Here is a 15911-nt window from a genome sequence, read left to right on the forward strand (position 1 = left end):
TATGTAGTTTCTGATCTCTATGTAGATTTTATTTTTTAATTATTTCGACAGAAAGATATAAATTTGCCTAATCATCCACAGTCTGGCTGTAACACGTGCTTAAATGTTTTCATTGTAACATAGGAGTTCATATCAACAAGGAATAAGAGGAGAGAATTAAATCCTTTTATCGCCAGAAATTGAAACATTCCTTTCTTTTTGTTTTTCAGATTTCACAACGGGCCAGACCCCTTGAGCGAGGCGTTACGAAGAAGCATGGCGAAGGATCCCGTGGCGCCAGTTCTATGGGAACCCCATTTCGCAGCCCTGGACAGGAGGGTGCGTGTGATTCTCCAAGCGATAAGAGACTGTGTGAATCGCGAAGACTCGAGTCAAGTCGTCCACGAAAAAACCGAAGACACTGGATCCTAGCCGTTTCGTGTGCCAGTGAAAAAGAAACTTCTTATTAACAGATATGAACAAGAAAAAAAGAACTAGCTAAGAAATTTTTAACGCTGATAGAGTGTAGTTTATTGTGAAGAGGACATGTGTAAAAACAAAGAAAAAGAAAAGAAACGATTAGTGTTGAACAATCGAACGATAGCAAGATCGAAGACGATATATTTCATGGTTTTGGAAGACGTTTCTTGTCAAGTGAATCTTATCTTTGACAAGATACTTTGTTGTTTACCAATCAACGTTAATTATCAAATATTGTGCTTCGATTTGATTTGGTAGATTTTTACGAAATTGTTACTCTTGTTGTCTTCTAATGCAGAATAATGTTACTTTCTTTTATTCTATCCTTTAATTTTTACTTTAGAGAAACTTGTACAAAGAGGCTGTACATAGTATATGTATCATAAGCGACGCACGTGAAAGAGAGTTAAGATCAAAATATAAAATGCCCTGCTTTCTGTGTATATAAGATTAAGGAAGGAAATCGATATCGCTTTTGTCAGGGCCTTGGATATTTTACAAAATCAGCGTTTTCATCGCTCAAGTCGACGGACGTGTTATTTCGGTCGGCTGAGAAATTGGTTTCCTTAGGATTCGTGGATCATTCGCTCAACGATGAGGTCCAAGGGTTGACGATTTATCGCTGAGTTTGTCGTTTACCTGGACGAGACGAACGATTTTTTGAGCCACAGTTCCTCGCGATGACACAACGCAATTCCTGCTCGGCGATCTAGCGTCGGACTTTTTTACGAGAATCCAGTTTTCACCTGCGAAACAGAAAATTGCGTGAAGAGAGAGTGTGTTTTATCCGTGGCGAACGCTATGCGTGTGCGTGGAAGCAGCCTTTTTTAAAGTGTGCTTTTCGTACGCATGTACTACTGTGAATGTTCCCAAAGTGCACCTGTAACTCGTAAGTGTTTATTTTTTTTCTCTTTCTTTCTTGGGCTATGAGGAAAAGAAAAAAAGCTCTGTTGAACTAACCTTCGATGTATTTTCATTAGCATCAGTCTTGAGAACCATCGAAATCCCCTCCTCGTTACTTCCTTCCTTCATTTCAAGTGGTAATTCTTACTGTGGATCTTCTACATAACTTTCAGGGAAAGAATTTTGACGAAGAATTTGATGTAATTATTAAAATTTTATCTAAATATCATTAGACCATTTGTGAACTTGCAATTTTTCTCTCATTGCTATAAATCTTTCATTCGAATTTTTATGGAAATTCATATTTTTGTGAATATCGATAAAAAATGGAACCTAAATATGCTTCAGGTATTTTATATACTTTTATTACATATTGCATTCTGTACAATTTCCGCATCATAAAATATTCCATAAATGCATAAAAATCCGCAGTCTATTAACAAAATATGTGCTTGATACAATTTCATTTCTACCCACTTTTGGTAACTCCGCACATTAAACTTAGTCTTAAACAAATTAAGATAAATATAAAAAGTTTTCCGATATTAATTATGCACAATTTAATATTGTAATGTCCTAGAAAGTTCCGAAACTTCTGTCCAGGACCTTAAATATCATGTTGAACTTGCCGGTTTAACAACGTTACCGATCAAACTATGACTTCCTTGCTCTTCATCACGCTTAGAAGAAGTACAGAATTCTCGGCAAGAAGATATTATAAATTCAAGTACTTTCCTTTAAGTATACTACTAAAAGTACCTGGACACTTGCTTATGTTTATTAGCAATATAACAACAGAATCATAAGTAAGAATTATCTGTTGGTAAAATGATGTATTCTTATTTTATTATTATATTATAACGCAATAAAATTGATTTTAACCGTTGAAATACTGCCATTTGTGAAAGTTAAACAAATTACGGAACAATTTTCCAACAAAATTTATAATAAAATTCCGTGAAGTTTCTTCATTCTCAGACTATCTGGGTCTCTAAGGTACAGATACGATAAAGAAGATACTTGTTTCACATTTATGAATAAATTATAGTCATTAATCTTTCAAGTTTACAATTCAACCAGCAATATGTAGAAAAATCTTAACAAAGCTTAATATTTATGAAACTGACGAAATACATTAATTTGAATCATTTAAATTTAAATTTAACAAGTAGTGTTTCCATCTATCGATTGCTCAATTTATATCTTTTATATATTTAATGAACAATTTAAAAACAATTTATATATTCATACATTATATATTCTATTAATGTTCATATATTGCTACTACAAACCATCCAAAGTGTCTATATAAACTTTTAAATAACAGCGTACTTACGCTATTACAATTTTTACTATGATAGATACGAAAGATCGTTGAAAATAAAAGGAAGAAACGCCTGATCATTTCTCCGTTACCTCGGCGATTTTCTACGTATTAGCAGTATTCGAATTATTGGATTTCAGATTAAAGTGCATTAACCGATATTCCATCGTTCGGGAAAGAGACACTGGTAATGAAAGGAAAACAAAGCAACCGGGTAAAAATCAATTTTTCCCAGAGTTTCATTAAGCGAATCTGAAAGATTCAGGAGGTCTTTTAATTACGTCGTGCACCAGAATTTAAGAGTTTCCAGGCTAGCCGGCCTGGCAGTCTCCATTATTAACCACGTTCTCTGAAACGTTTTGTTTTCGTGCTACACCATGACTCGACTCTCCATCGAATTTTTGGTCCCTCTTTTCACAAAACTCATCGACCAATCGGTTTCAATTTCTTCTTCATCGACGACGAAGGAACGTAAAACATTCACGAATATTTCCAGAGAGATTTTCAAGGACAAAAGATACTTGATAGTGTGACTAATTTAAACTAAGCCGCAAAAATAGTTTATGAAACGAGTGGCATGATGTTAAATAGAGCAATTAAAAGTGATGACACGAAACCAAACACTTGTGGAAGTTGTCAGAAAGATGAGAAGCAACGTTTGAGGAAATTAATACAAGAGATTCTTAATAACGTGGTTAATCTAAAAAATTGTGGAAATAATCTAAAATGATAAGTAATCTGTGCAAAATAATCTAAAGATTAAAAAAATAAGTAATAATAATAATAATAAACAGAACGAGAGAGACGTAGTCTTCAAGAAAATAATTAAAAATTGAGCTGCAAAGTGTAATTCGTTAAATGATTCCGCTACCTCGACGTATACATACAACATACACCAGTTAAAACAATTTTCTAACTAGATTTCTTTTTTTTAACTGTCTACATAAAAATATGAATTTGTATAAATATCCGCAATCTAGGAATCACATTTACTTCATTTTTCTTCATTTTTTGCAGAAATTAAAAATTTGAAGAACAGTGTTTGCTCATAGAATTATCATTTTCTCAAAAATTATTTATTTTATCGCTTTATTAATGTTTAACCTTTTTATTCTTTAAGTATAACAATTTAATTACGCCTTCGATTATCCGTTAACAACGAAAAAGACTTGTGAATCGCGATAGACCAATCTTCAAGTAGCAAAAGATACAAAAATTATTTTGTCAATTGTCATGCTATCGATTTTTCATCAAGAACAAAGAATCGTAAATCATAATCGATCAAAGTCCAAGTTCAATAAAAAGATCATGCCACTTCTATCGATTTCTATGGCGTGAGTCGACCCATCCATGAAGATATCTCCGATGAAACTTTCTTTACGACGATGATCTTCGTTGGAAATAATATTTTTCTGCGAGTGTTCTCCTCAAGATCGTTCCACGTGGCGATACAGGTCGACTCGTGTAAGTTCTAGGAAACTGGCACTTTATTCACAATGCTGCTACCCTTATTCTTACGAAAGTTCGCCTTCCACGAACGAAGTTTCCGCCTTCACGTGCAAAGGTAAACGGCAAATTTTCGCGAAAGATCAATAAAACCGCGCGAATAGAACTGCATCCATTCGAAACTTTCCATTTCTTACATTGTCCGTGCTTTTAATCAAGATGCATTTACGAAAACGGATTATTAGATAATCGTGTCGGGAGTTTTACTTCGTTCAATGGTAAAACGCGGAAACGACGCTGTTGTAGGGTTTGAAAATATTTGGAGAGAGCTCGAAAATATTTGGAGGAGCCTGTAGACCGTCAAAGAATTAGGTAACAGAATTTAATGGCGCGTTTAATATAGAAATTCGCTATTCTCTGTTCGTTTTAACTTTATAATTACGTAGAGTGGCTGACGAAAGTATTTGAACATATTTTTATAGAAAGCTTTTATGCATATTTTATTTATGTCATACAAAACTCGTTGAAACTTCGTCCTAATTGCAATGAAACGCGATAATCATAATAATAATCATAACGATAATCATAACTATATACTTAAAAATGTTTACGTTCGTGGAAGTTACAAGACATTTACTTCGAACGTGCGTTTTGTAAATGTTGAAAGAATATTTCGATCAGTTGTCCGTTATATTAATAAATCCCGATATACGTAATATTTAATGCCACCTTTAGCATTAATCTGTATAACTGAATCATCAAGGATCTGTATTGGTCTACGTTCACAGATTGAAAAATATTTGTTTACAACTAGAGTTGTAAACTCATCTTGGAACTCGCTGTGTTCTCGCAAAGAAGGAGCTTGTGAAATTAAGTCATCCGTTTATTTTTTGGATATTCAACATTAATATTCGTATATTCATATATAAGTATTGCATATATCTACAATATTTCTCAAATTCCATTTCGTGTACTTAATTAACACACATATCTTGTCATTATATTTTTATATCTTATGCAATCAACCTATTCATTACAATTACTATTCCTCGTGTTACAATCAATAGAAGTAAACCATAATTTGTATCATAATTTCATGTCGTCGTAAGCAAAGAAAACTCCAGTTACAGGCGACTAATATATAAAACGTTACGTATGATAATTGGTCGTTTGTACCAGTTTCTTTCGTTTAACTTGGAAGCCACCTTATCAAATCTACAGCAGCTGCACTGGCAGGGTATCAAAGGGATTACAATTCAAAAACAATCGATTCTGTGGCCAAAGGAGCTCGTGTGGAACTCGGGATTCCAATCAATCTTGGTAGTCGTCTTAGGCGGCTTTAGCAAGTGGTTCCTGTAACCGACAGGACCGTAACACGATCTCAATCCCCCTTTGCAAGACGTGGAACCCCTTGCTACCGACATAGGGTTGGATTGGGAAGGATATATCCTGTTAATTACGCAATCTCGGCTTTGCCTATGACGTTAAACGTCCTGGCCAGAACGTCTGTTTCCTGACAGCTCGAACTTCCCATCTAGACGAATGTAGATATCTCTATATCGTTCAACTCGACGATTCTCTAATCGTTCTTCTGATAAAGACAGAAATACTCAAATATAATATTCAAATATAATATTTATTCGATGAATAAATCTTGCTTTCTGTTGTTCTAAAAGTGCACAGTTATATCTTTACATTATATTGTTGTATTTCCAAATTAATTTTCATTCCATTCCAATTTTTTCCAACTGGAATTTTTTTTTTCAACACTATAAATCATCGACGATCGAAAAAGTGAAAACTCTAATAAAAAGAGATTAAAATTGAAGATACATGAGGAATAATTGTGTAGTGATATTGGTTACAACGTGTAAAATATGTTAATAAATAATAGTCACGTTAATAATTAAGAAGAAATTGTTAAATATATAATTCGGAATAGATAATGGTACAGGAATATATTGAATGCATATATAGAAAGATAGCAAGGAGTATAAATCTATACAATTTCTGTGAAGAATTAAACAGTGCTTATAGGAAACACTGTAAATGCCAAAATTGAAAAATTTTGATTTTTTTTCATTGGGAAATGTTCTATATATGAATTAGAATACCGTAGCATAGAATTTAAATACAATTTGCGAAACTGTCACAACGTCGCCTCTATAGAGAAAAATATAAGTACGAACAAACATTAGTTAATCGTTTCTTGACTTTTGTAGATTTAAATGAATGACATCTATCTAAATGAATGGATCATGGAGTGTTCTTTACAACTAAGAAATGGCACATACAGGATTTTCTACAGATACAATTTTTTTCCTAAATTTAGACTACATTAATGCATAAGTTTTCTTTTCCTCCTGAAAAATTTGTTTTCGCACTTACAGTGTTTTTTTTTTCTTTTTTTCTTTTTAATAAGCATTCTTCAATCATAAATCGGTTATTTTGGCACGTCGTTTGATATTCCCCGCATAATAAACTTAATTTTTCGAAACTTCAATTATATCCACGTTAGCCTGGTATCATCACTCCCTCGAAATTAATCAGAAAATTTTGAAATTTGTTAAACTACAAATTGAATCTTCAGAGGAAGAGGTTGCAGACGAAGAAGAAATCGAAGAAAAAGGAGAAGAAAGAATCGAAGAGAAACGTGGATAATGTTTATCAGGGCGCATTGGACCGTGAGTTTTTCGCTGCTCCCCATAAATCAACCCCTTAATGTTCGTCCCTTTGTGATCTTCGACGACGTTCTCAACTTTCTTCTCACTGGGAGAAATGTTAGTCCAACAAACTTTCTGCTTTCTTCCTTCTCTCTTTTTTACACTCTGATATAGATTTTTATTTGTCCGAGGGAAGAAAAGTCGCCCCTGGATAACTAACTACTATTTCATTTCATACCCTTGGAGTCAACAATGTCTACGATACAGAGATGTAATTGTATCGAACGATACTTCACGATTTTTCAACTAGTTTTGGAATGAGATATTAAAGAAATATTAAAGTATCCTACAATACTGTAATATTATAATAATGATTGGACTGCAAATTTTTATACAAGTTCATATCATCGAAGACATGATTAAACGAGTAAAACTTCGATAGAATGTTTCATATTTTTAGAACCAATAACATTTAGGATGCAGAGATATAGTTGTTCCAAATGATAAATAATAGAATATTAAATATTATTAATAACGTCTGAATATTAAAACATTCTATAACATCAATAATGGCAGCTAACATAATGAAGCATTTGAAACGTGAACATTAAATTATTCTATAATACTGTAATAAATCATATAATGTTAATAAAATTATTCTATAATATTAACAATAGCAACTCAAATAATAAAATATTTTAAATTTGAATATTTTATACCTGTTATTTTGATCTAAACCAAGCATGTCGAAATGGGGAATTTCCAAAGAAGAATGTTGAAAGTTCAGCTTGAGAATCCCGACTCGATAGAAAGAAAATATACTTACGGCTTTAGAAACATTTTGTTCTTCGCAAATTCCTATTCCAAACAGCTTTCCCTTCAATCTGATTACCGTGATCGATTGATCTGCCACATTCGAACTTTGCATATTCAAATACATCAAATCATTTATGAGGACGTTACTATATTGATATCTCACGCCAGTAACTTCAACAGAAACCTTGTTGACTATCAGAAAATCCTATTGCAGAATAATCTAGCGTTTCGTTTAAAAAATAATTTGTTCCCCTCTTATTGAATATTCAAATATCCAAAATTTACCTTAATTGAATTCATAAGAAAATCCTCTAGATTAATTCAAGTATTCTATTTGCTTTACTTTTATAAAAAGTACAATCAGTCAATTCTTCACTGTCAGCACCTATTATTCCTGTTTCACTTCAATTAGGAATAGTCTGCTTTCATATTCAAACATTTTACTAGTCGTAAATGTTTTGTTTAGCTTAATTAAATTTATAAGAAAATCCTCTAAATAAATACAAGCACAGTATTTGCTTTATTTTTGTAAGAAATACAGTCATATAATTCTTACAATTCCAGTTTTCGTTCAATTGCAAGTAGCTACTTACTACGAAGTTAAGTAGATAAGGTCAGGCGCTGATCAGACGTCGAGTCACGAGGAAACAAACTTGCGCGATTTCGTTCAAAGACACACAGCGTTTATGTTAACGTTCCTGCAATTCGTTGGAATGATTTCGCCACGATTTCGAGGTGTTTCAGGTTTGTCTTCGCTGCAGACAGCAAGCTGGCGAATTTCCACGCAGCACCGCGCTGAAAACTTTTCGAAAATTGAGGAATACTCGGGCGGAACACACCTCTCCCGTTAGTCTTTCGAAAATCCAGCAAACTTTCATTTCCAGGGGGGATCGTTGAGATCTCGCGACGCCTTGCAAATAATAACTTCCGGTAGAACGAACCTCTACTACTAATCTATCCTTAGATCCATCCCATCGAGTTTCATCCATCGATCCCGTAGAGTTAACAATTTTTCTAAAATATTTGATATTGAATATTCGATATAGATAATATTCTACGGTATATTACGTGGATAATATTTTTAATTAAACTCTTCGTTCTTCCTTCTTGACGTTCTGGAAATTGAAATATCATATAGTAAAACGTTGAAGTTCCAATATCGTAACAAAGCATACATTTTCATGGTTTTATCGAATTCTTTTACCTGAACCTCTTGAGGTATATTGACGTATACGCGCGTATGGCTAGTTTTTCTTCAATTTCAGAATAATTTTAAAAGACACAGTGGATATCATTGTGAATAAATATTCCTAGATGTATAGAATATTTTCACGAGTATAAATCTTTCGATATTCAGTGGCCATACACGAATGCGTACACTGTCGATTATGAGCATTACAATACGCTATGATATTTGATATATATCGTATGGTTTTCTCTGATTTTATTTTCTAGTTATTTTAAACGCATCATGCGCGGTTTACAATGTAAAATACTAAATAAAATACAATTTATTGTAGTTCCTCAGCAAATGTATGCGACTAGTAGATTTTCTAATACTCGTGACAAGCAGTGTGCATAAATTATATTCCTCGGAAAGGTACAAAATACTGATATGATGTTCTGTTTTTGTTTTAATAAATTCATTCTTTTGAATGTTAATTAAATACTAAGAAGTACCAATGAAAATAACAAATTTATCATTGTTCACGTATAGAAATGTTTTTTATCCAGAAATCGAAAAATGTTGATGTTACTCTAAAAATAATATACACACACACATACAGCTGAAATGTCGAATTTTTCTTCTTCTTTTCTAAAACTTGAAAATTCATTGTCGTGTCAGAATAAAATGTCAAACAGCAGCTGAAAGTAACTTCTGATCAAAACTTTAGATGGACGATATATTATTTCGTAGATGGAAAGAAATAGGAGCAGCGAAGGTATCAAGTCCCTCATTAACCATTAATGTACACGTTATAAAAGTGGGTAATACAGTTCTAGTTTGGAATCAGAAGTCAAAGGAAAAATATCAAATTCGCGTTCGTAAAACGCTTAAGAGAACTTTATTTCTTTTTGCCCCTTTCTGCAAAATGGGGTATCATTTAAATCTTTTCCACATAAATATTATATTATGTACGATCTTGGAAAAATCAGAAATCTTTGTAAAATTATTTTACAATCTTTTGGGTTCCCTTTTAAAAACTGTACTGTTTTATGAATTAACAAATAATATTAAATTAAATAAGAAAATTTCTCCCCTTTTAAATATTCTCCAATTAATTCACTAAATCTATCAATTATATCTCGAATAAATATTCCTTCTAACTATAAATCATAGCTGCTGTCAAGTTTTACTTCCTCCCAGAATCTTGAACGTTAACAAAATTAAATTTACCGATAAAACGAACGATAAAAAATCCAGAATTCCTCCTCAACTCTAAATTACAATTTCTGTCAATCTTTATTCCTCTCCAAAGTTCCCTTAAAGATAAAACTTTTCTTTTATGTTTCCCAGCGCTCTGGTTCCTCTTGTCCTTTACACCATGGGAACCATAGTAATTTAGGGATAAATTGTTTAATTTTTGAAACTTTTATTTAATTTCATTCTATTAAAAATCAAAATCAAAACATGTAAGATACAAAAAATACAATCAGGTATTTTAAACTTAACTAATTCAACAACAATTATAATGCTCGTTATAATCTGACAATACTTTTGCCTTTTATGATGAAAATTACATTTTTACGTAATTTCACGTGGATCCATTTCCTTTTCACAGAAAGAAACATCAGAGGAGCCTGAAAATGCTAATTTCTTGCAGACAACGATGATCGTTTAAAAGGACGATATATTAAAAAAGGATCTGAAAGATTGTAAGGATTGTACGCAGTAGCACACGCAACATTTGAAAGGTGCAGTTTCCACAGGAATGTCAAACATTTGGATGGAATGCATTCTAACGCGTCGTTTACATAATCAGCAAAGACTCGCAGAAAGTAAACGGTGTTTCTTCTTCGAATGGACACGTTCTCGTGCAAGTGTCCCTTAGAAAATACTTTTATATACATCGCGTGATCATGCAGCTGCGTCTAGCTATGTTTTTGAAATAGTTATAGATAAGAAGAAAGGTCATAAGGTAGAATTAAATTGTTTATAATGAAAAATATATTAGTAGTGTTAGTAGCGTGACATAGTTCTCAGTAATGCAAATGTAAATTTTATATTATATTCTTTGCATCGTATTGCTCATATGTATGTAATTACTTGTAATATACACAATATATACGTTATTATTAAATAATACACACATTTAAAGGAGTTATACAAGTGATATGAAAAAGCTTATAAGTAACACATACTACTAAACTATGAAATTAAACATAATGTAAATTATTGCATATTTTCTGAATTTCATTGAATAAATCAATACATCAAAGAGAATTTTACAGTCATTTAGACTCGATTATTATCGCATCCAATCCTTCTTCCTCGCCATCTTCACAAATTCATATACGAGGGACTAGAAAAATTTCGTTCATGTTTATATCATCGATGGAAATAACCATCGAATAAATAAACAAATAAATTTTCTAAACAATACGAAAGATTCAGAAATACCGAGAAATGACCAAGGATAATTTAAAAAATCTGTTTAATTCAACAGAAAAACTATACTCCAATCGGACGTTTGTCCTTGTTACACACTTTACCTATCTCTTTCTGTTGCCGCCCGTATCGTCTATCTTCGTCACATACTATCACTGTCTCTTTCTATTGACGCTCATGCAGCCCATTCTCCTGGAACATCGCTGTCGCCATCTATTTCTATGGCCCTTTGCATTGCCTATCCTTGTTGCACACTATCCCCCTCTCTTTCTACTGTCATTCGTGCAGCCAATTTACAGAACACTGCCCTACCTGTTTGTATCGCCGCTCGCGTCGTCTATCCTTGTCGCACACAGTCTCTGTCTCTTTCTAGCGTCCATTGAATAATCCTCCCTTGCTGTATAATACCGCCGTCTTTGTCTGCTATGAACATACGTGTATATCATTATCCTTGTTACACACTCATGCCGTCCTCGTCCCACTCAAAGCTCGTGTCTGTCCTTGTCGCAAAATATTGCTATCCTTGTCTACGAACGTCTATTGTGCCGCCATCTACTATCCGTTGCACCAACTTAGGGTTCCGACACCTCCCACCAGATGGCGAAAAACATACTGGTATATACCTGTCCTTGTCGCACACTGATGCTATCCTTGTCTACAAACGTCTAATGTGTCGCCATCTATTATCCGTTGCACCAACTTAGGGTTCGGACACCTTACACCAGATGGCGAAAAACATGCTGGTATCTACCTGTCCTTGTCGCACACTGGTGCTGTCCTTTTCTATGGACGATGTATGTACTGTACTGCCATCTAGCAAGAGCGGTACGAACCGCAACTTGGTATAACCCATAATAGATGGCAGCACATGCATTGACCTAGACAAGGATAGCATCAGTGTGCGACAAGGACAGGTATATACCAGTATGTTTTTCGCCGTCTGGTGGGAGGTATAGGAACCCTAAGTTTATGCAACGGATAGTAGATGGCGACACATTAGACGTTCGTAGACAAGGATAGTATCAGTGTGCGACAAGGACAGACGCTAGGCCGAATGGGACAAGGAGTGCAGCTGTGTGCAAGAAGGACAGGAATATACACGTATGTAGACAGTATTGAACAAAAACGACGGTAATAAACAGCATGAATGGATTGTTCAATGGGCGCTAGGAAGAGACAGAGACTGTGTGCGACAAAGATAGACAATACGACAGCCACACAACAGGTAGGACAGTGTTCTATGAGAATTGGCCTTACAAATGACAACAGAAAGAGAGGGAGATTGGATACGATAATAATCGAGGATAAATGACGAGACAGTAATTCTTTTTGACGTATTGAATTATTTAATGAAATTCAGAAAATACGCAATAATTTACATTATGTTTATTTTTGTAGTACAGTAGTATGTGTTATTTGTGAGCTATGCTGTATTGGATGTATAACTCCTTTTAATGTGTATATTATTTAATAATAACGTATATATTGTGTATATTACAAGTAATTACATACATATGAGCAATATGATGCAAAGAATATAATATAAAATTTACATTTGTTTTACTGAAAACTATGTCAAGCTTGAAAGTAGTGTTTGCGGATTGGAGAAATTTTTAGAATGTAGTCGTCTTTTAAATTATTCTCTGTGATGCCCTGAAATGTACTGACTTTTCTATATTTTACCTGTTACAAACAGAAATGCTGGTTATATAACAAGAATGGTATAAAATATTAATACTATAAGGTAATGCGGAGAATAATTACGGTCACTAATTTATTTTAATTAGTACAAAAATAATAACAATAATAATAATAAAAATAAAAGTTTTATAATATTAAATGTATATAATTTCATATTTGGTTAATCTATCTTCATTATTATTATATTGCCATAGATTCGAAATCGCCGCCGGATAATATAATGGTCAGATGTGAATTGTACCATTTCTACCAAGCAACATCTATAGTTATTTTGTGATTGGTGAAAATTGGGTACGTGGTTATACGATGGTCGTCGAAGAAAAAAGTAGTGATTCGTTTAAGGAAAATCAAATAAATGATGACACGACACCGATGGAGCAGAAGACGTACTCGATGGAAAGTATCCTTTCCAAAAAGCTTTTTTCTCGCAAAAATAGTTCTGTCAATGCCATATGTTATTTCCTAACCTACATTTGTCATTTCCTGCCTTTTTTACTTGCGAATGTATGTCATTGTCAGGAATTACATTAAAATAATAACTTTCATAAATTTATAAATAAAAAGCTATAAAAGTTATCTTTTTTCCACATACAGATGTGTCTTTATTTATGTTTGTTATATTATTGATTTCTTTTTGACATATTTATATTAATGAAGTATGATGTAGCAATTACTACATTTATATATCAACTGTGAATTATATGTTATTACTTAATGACTGAATAGTTCTGAAAATAATAAAAGAAGCACAGCAACAACATGGGTTGAGACATGGTGACTATCAACGATACCGTGGATATTGCTCAAGAAGGTTGAGACGCCTTAGGAAAGTTCTAAAAGTCCCACAAGGAGACAAGCGTCATTTTAAGAGAAGAGACATAACAGCCATGATGGTTACAGATGATAAATTTTTACAAGTTCCCCTAATGATGGCAGAACGTGCTTGGAGTTATGCTATGCAATTGCGTCAAGAATCTAATACACAGGCAAGGAAAAAGTTTCACCTGATATCAAGACTGAGGAAAGCTGCTACATATTCTTTACAGTTGCAAGAACTGATAGAGGTAACTTAAATTTTCCTATATTAAAATAGATTGATTTCTCAATGGTAAATATATTTTTCAGAGTGTCAATTGTGATGCAAGGACAAAATTAGAAGCTCAAGCATATGTAGCATGGATACATGGGTCCCTACATTTTGAATTGCAATTATGGAAGAAAGCAATGGAAAATCTGAAAAAGGCTCAGGTGGTATATGGGAAATTGGCATCTGCACTACCAGAATCTGAGCAAGTAATGTACAACGCTCGTGTCGAGGAGCTTGCTCCCAGTCTTAGATACTGTGCCTATAATATAGGAGATACCACTGCTATAGATGATTTAATGCAAATGAGAGGACAACTAAGTGGCGAGTTGTTAGCTAGTTTAGATTCATTGATAGCTCAAACTCGAGAGAAACAAACAAACGCCGAAGAAGTGACCTGGCGGGGCCAGTCCTGCGGTGTAGTTCCATCAAGAGCAGCTGGTCTTCTAATCGCCGATTCTAGACTAAACCAGACATTAGAGAAAACAGCTACAAATCAAGCTAAGATTGATTTACTGGAAGCGCACTTGATAGATTGCAAAGATGCGATTTCAGCTGTAAGAGACTTATTCAAAAATGAGTTAAAGAATAAGGACAATGACAAGCTATCTCCTCCACAGCATTTAATTACATATTTGCAATACATCAGACTGTCTCGTACACTAGAAAGGAACTTAGCATTGATCAATGCAGCAGCAGAATCTGCTAAAACAAAACCACAAGATATCGTGCGGTTATATGAGGCAGCACTTCACAATCTTGTTGAAATATCACAGCTACAGGATGATGAAGAGTTTGTACGTGAGCAAGAAGCTAAAACTAAGGGATACAGAGCTTTTAAATGTTATTACATGGCACAATCATTAGCAAATCTTCACAGATGGAGAGAAGCCATGACCTTGTATCAAAGATCTGCACAACATGCAAAAGATGCACTAGGATATGGTAAAATACTTCCAGAATCGTTGAAAGAAGCTCTTGAAAAGCTAGAAATTTCTATAGAAGGTGCCAAGTATACAGCACATGCACACAGCGTTTTAGAAGATGGACAAGAAGAGGAATCTGGTGTTAATAAATATACAAAAACGAAGAAACCATTGCATGAACGTTTACACGAGTACAGAGAAGATAATGCGCTTCTTACAAAACAACCTAATGTTTACAAATTGCCACCATCTATGCAACCTATCTCCTGCAAACCACTGTTCTTTGATTTAGCCTTCAATATGGTTGAATTCCCTGACCTGAGTGAGAAACTTGGTAACCAAACTAAGAAAGGAGGTCAAGCTGGTCTTACAGGATTTGTTAAAGGTCTTTGGGGTTGGGGTAACAAATAAAACAGGGGAAACATTTAAGAAACATTCAATTTTGGATATTATCGCACATAGTACGATAATGTATTTTTACCGTATTCAATCGGCTCGACAAAAACCGAGTTTTCACTTATAACAACAGCAATATTGAATAATGAAAATAAAGAGGATATTATTAATATGTGCTTCATTTTTTATTAATGTTTAATCCCTTTATTCTAATTATTTGTTCATTATTTAAACAATTTTATATTCTTTCCAAATATTTTTCATTTAATTGAACAGGATAGAATTTTTTGTATGACAGAATAAGGGATCTTTAGTTTAAGAAACTGATTAAATACTTTCACGATTAAAATAGATGAAATTAACAGAATGAGGGGCGTATCGCGATTTAATGATTACACGTTTCAAAGTCAACCTTTCCCACTTACGATGCATCGATTACTATTGAAGCAACTCATACCGGCAATTAGTTAATCTAAAAATCCAGTGCATCGTAAACGGTTTCCCTTAAGTCATTTTACCTTTCTTAAAATCCCAAAGTTCCCGTGACCGCCATAAATGACTAAAAATGCCTACATTTTATTTA

The 15911-nt window shown here is 33.6% G+C and overlaps 2 protein-coding genes across 2 annotated transcripts in view; both read left to right on the forward strand.

The window, feature by feature from the left end:
- Positions 1-1418, forward strand: part of LOC132913152 (extracellular serine/threonine protein CG31145) — a 93715-nt gene extending 92297 nt beyond the window's left edge. Inside the window, exon 7 of the mRNA XM_060971167.1 lies at positions 210-1418. Coding sequence (XP_060827150.1) covers positions 210-411 — 202 coding nt within the window. The 3' untranslated portion in view covers positions 412-1418. The remainder of the gene's footprint in view (positions 1-209) is intronic.
- An 11743-nt stretch (positions 1419-13161) lies between these two features.
- Positions 13162-15500, forward strand: LOC132913527 (signal recognition particle subunit SRP68). Its single transcript, XM_060971937.1, has 3 exons — positions 13162-13322; positions 13649-13986; positions 14048-15500. Exons 1-3 carry the CDS (start codon positions 13229-13231, stop codon positions 15341-15343), a joined length of 1728 nt encoding a protein of 575 aa, XP_060827920.1. The 5' UTR covers positions 13162-13228; the 3' UTR covers positions 15344-15500.
- Positions 15501-15911: the final 411 nt, after the last annotated feature.

This window comes from Bombus pascuorum, chromosome 13 (assembly GCF_905332965.1).
Source record: "Bombus pascuorum chromosome 13, iyBomPasc1.1, whole genome shotgun sequence".
In the NCBI taxonomy this organism is placed as follows: Eukaryota; Metazoa; Arthropoda; class Insecta; order Hymenoptera; family Apidae; genus Bombus; species Bombus pascuorum.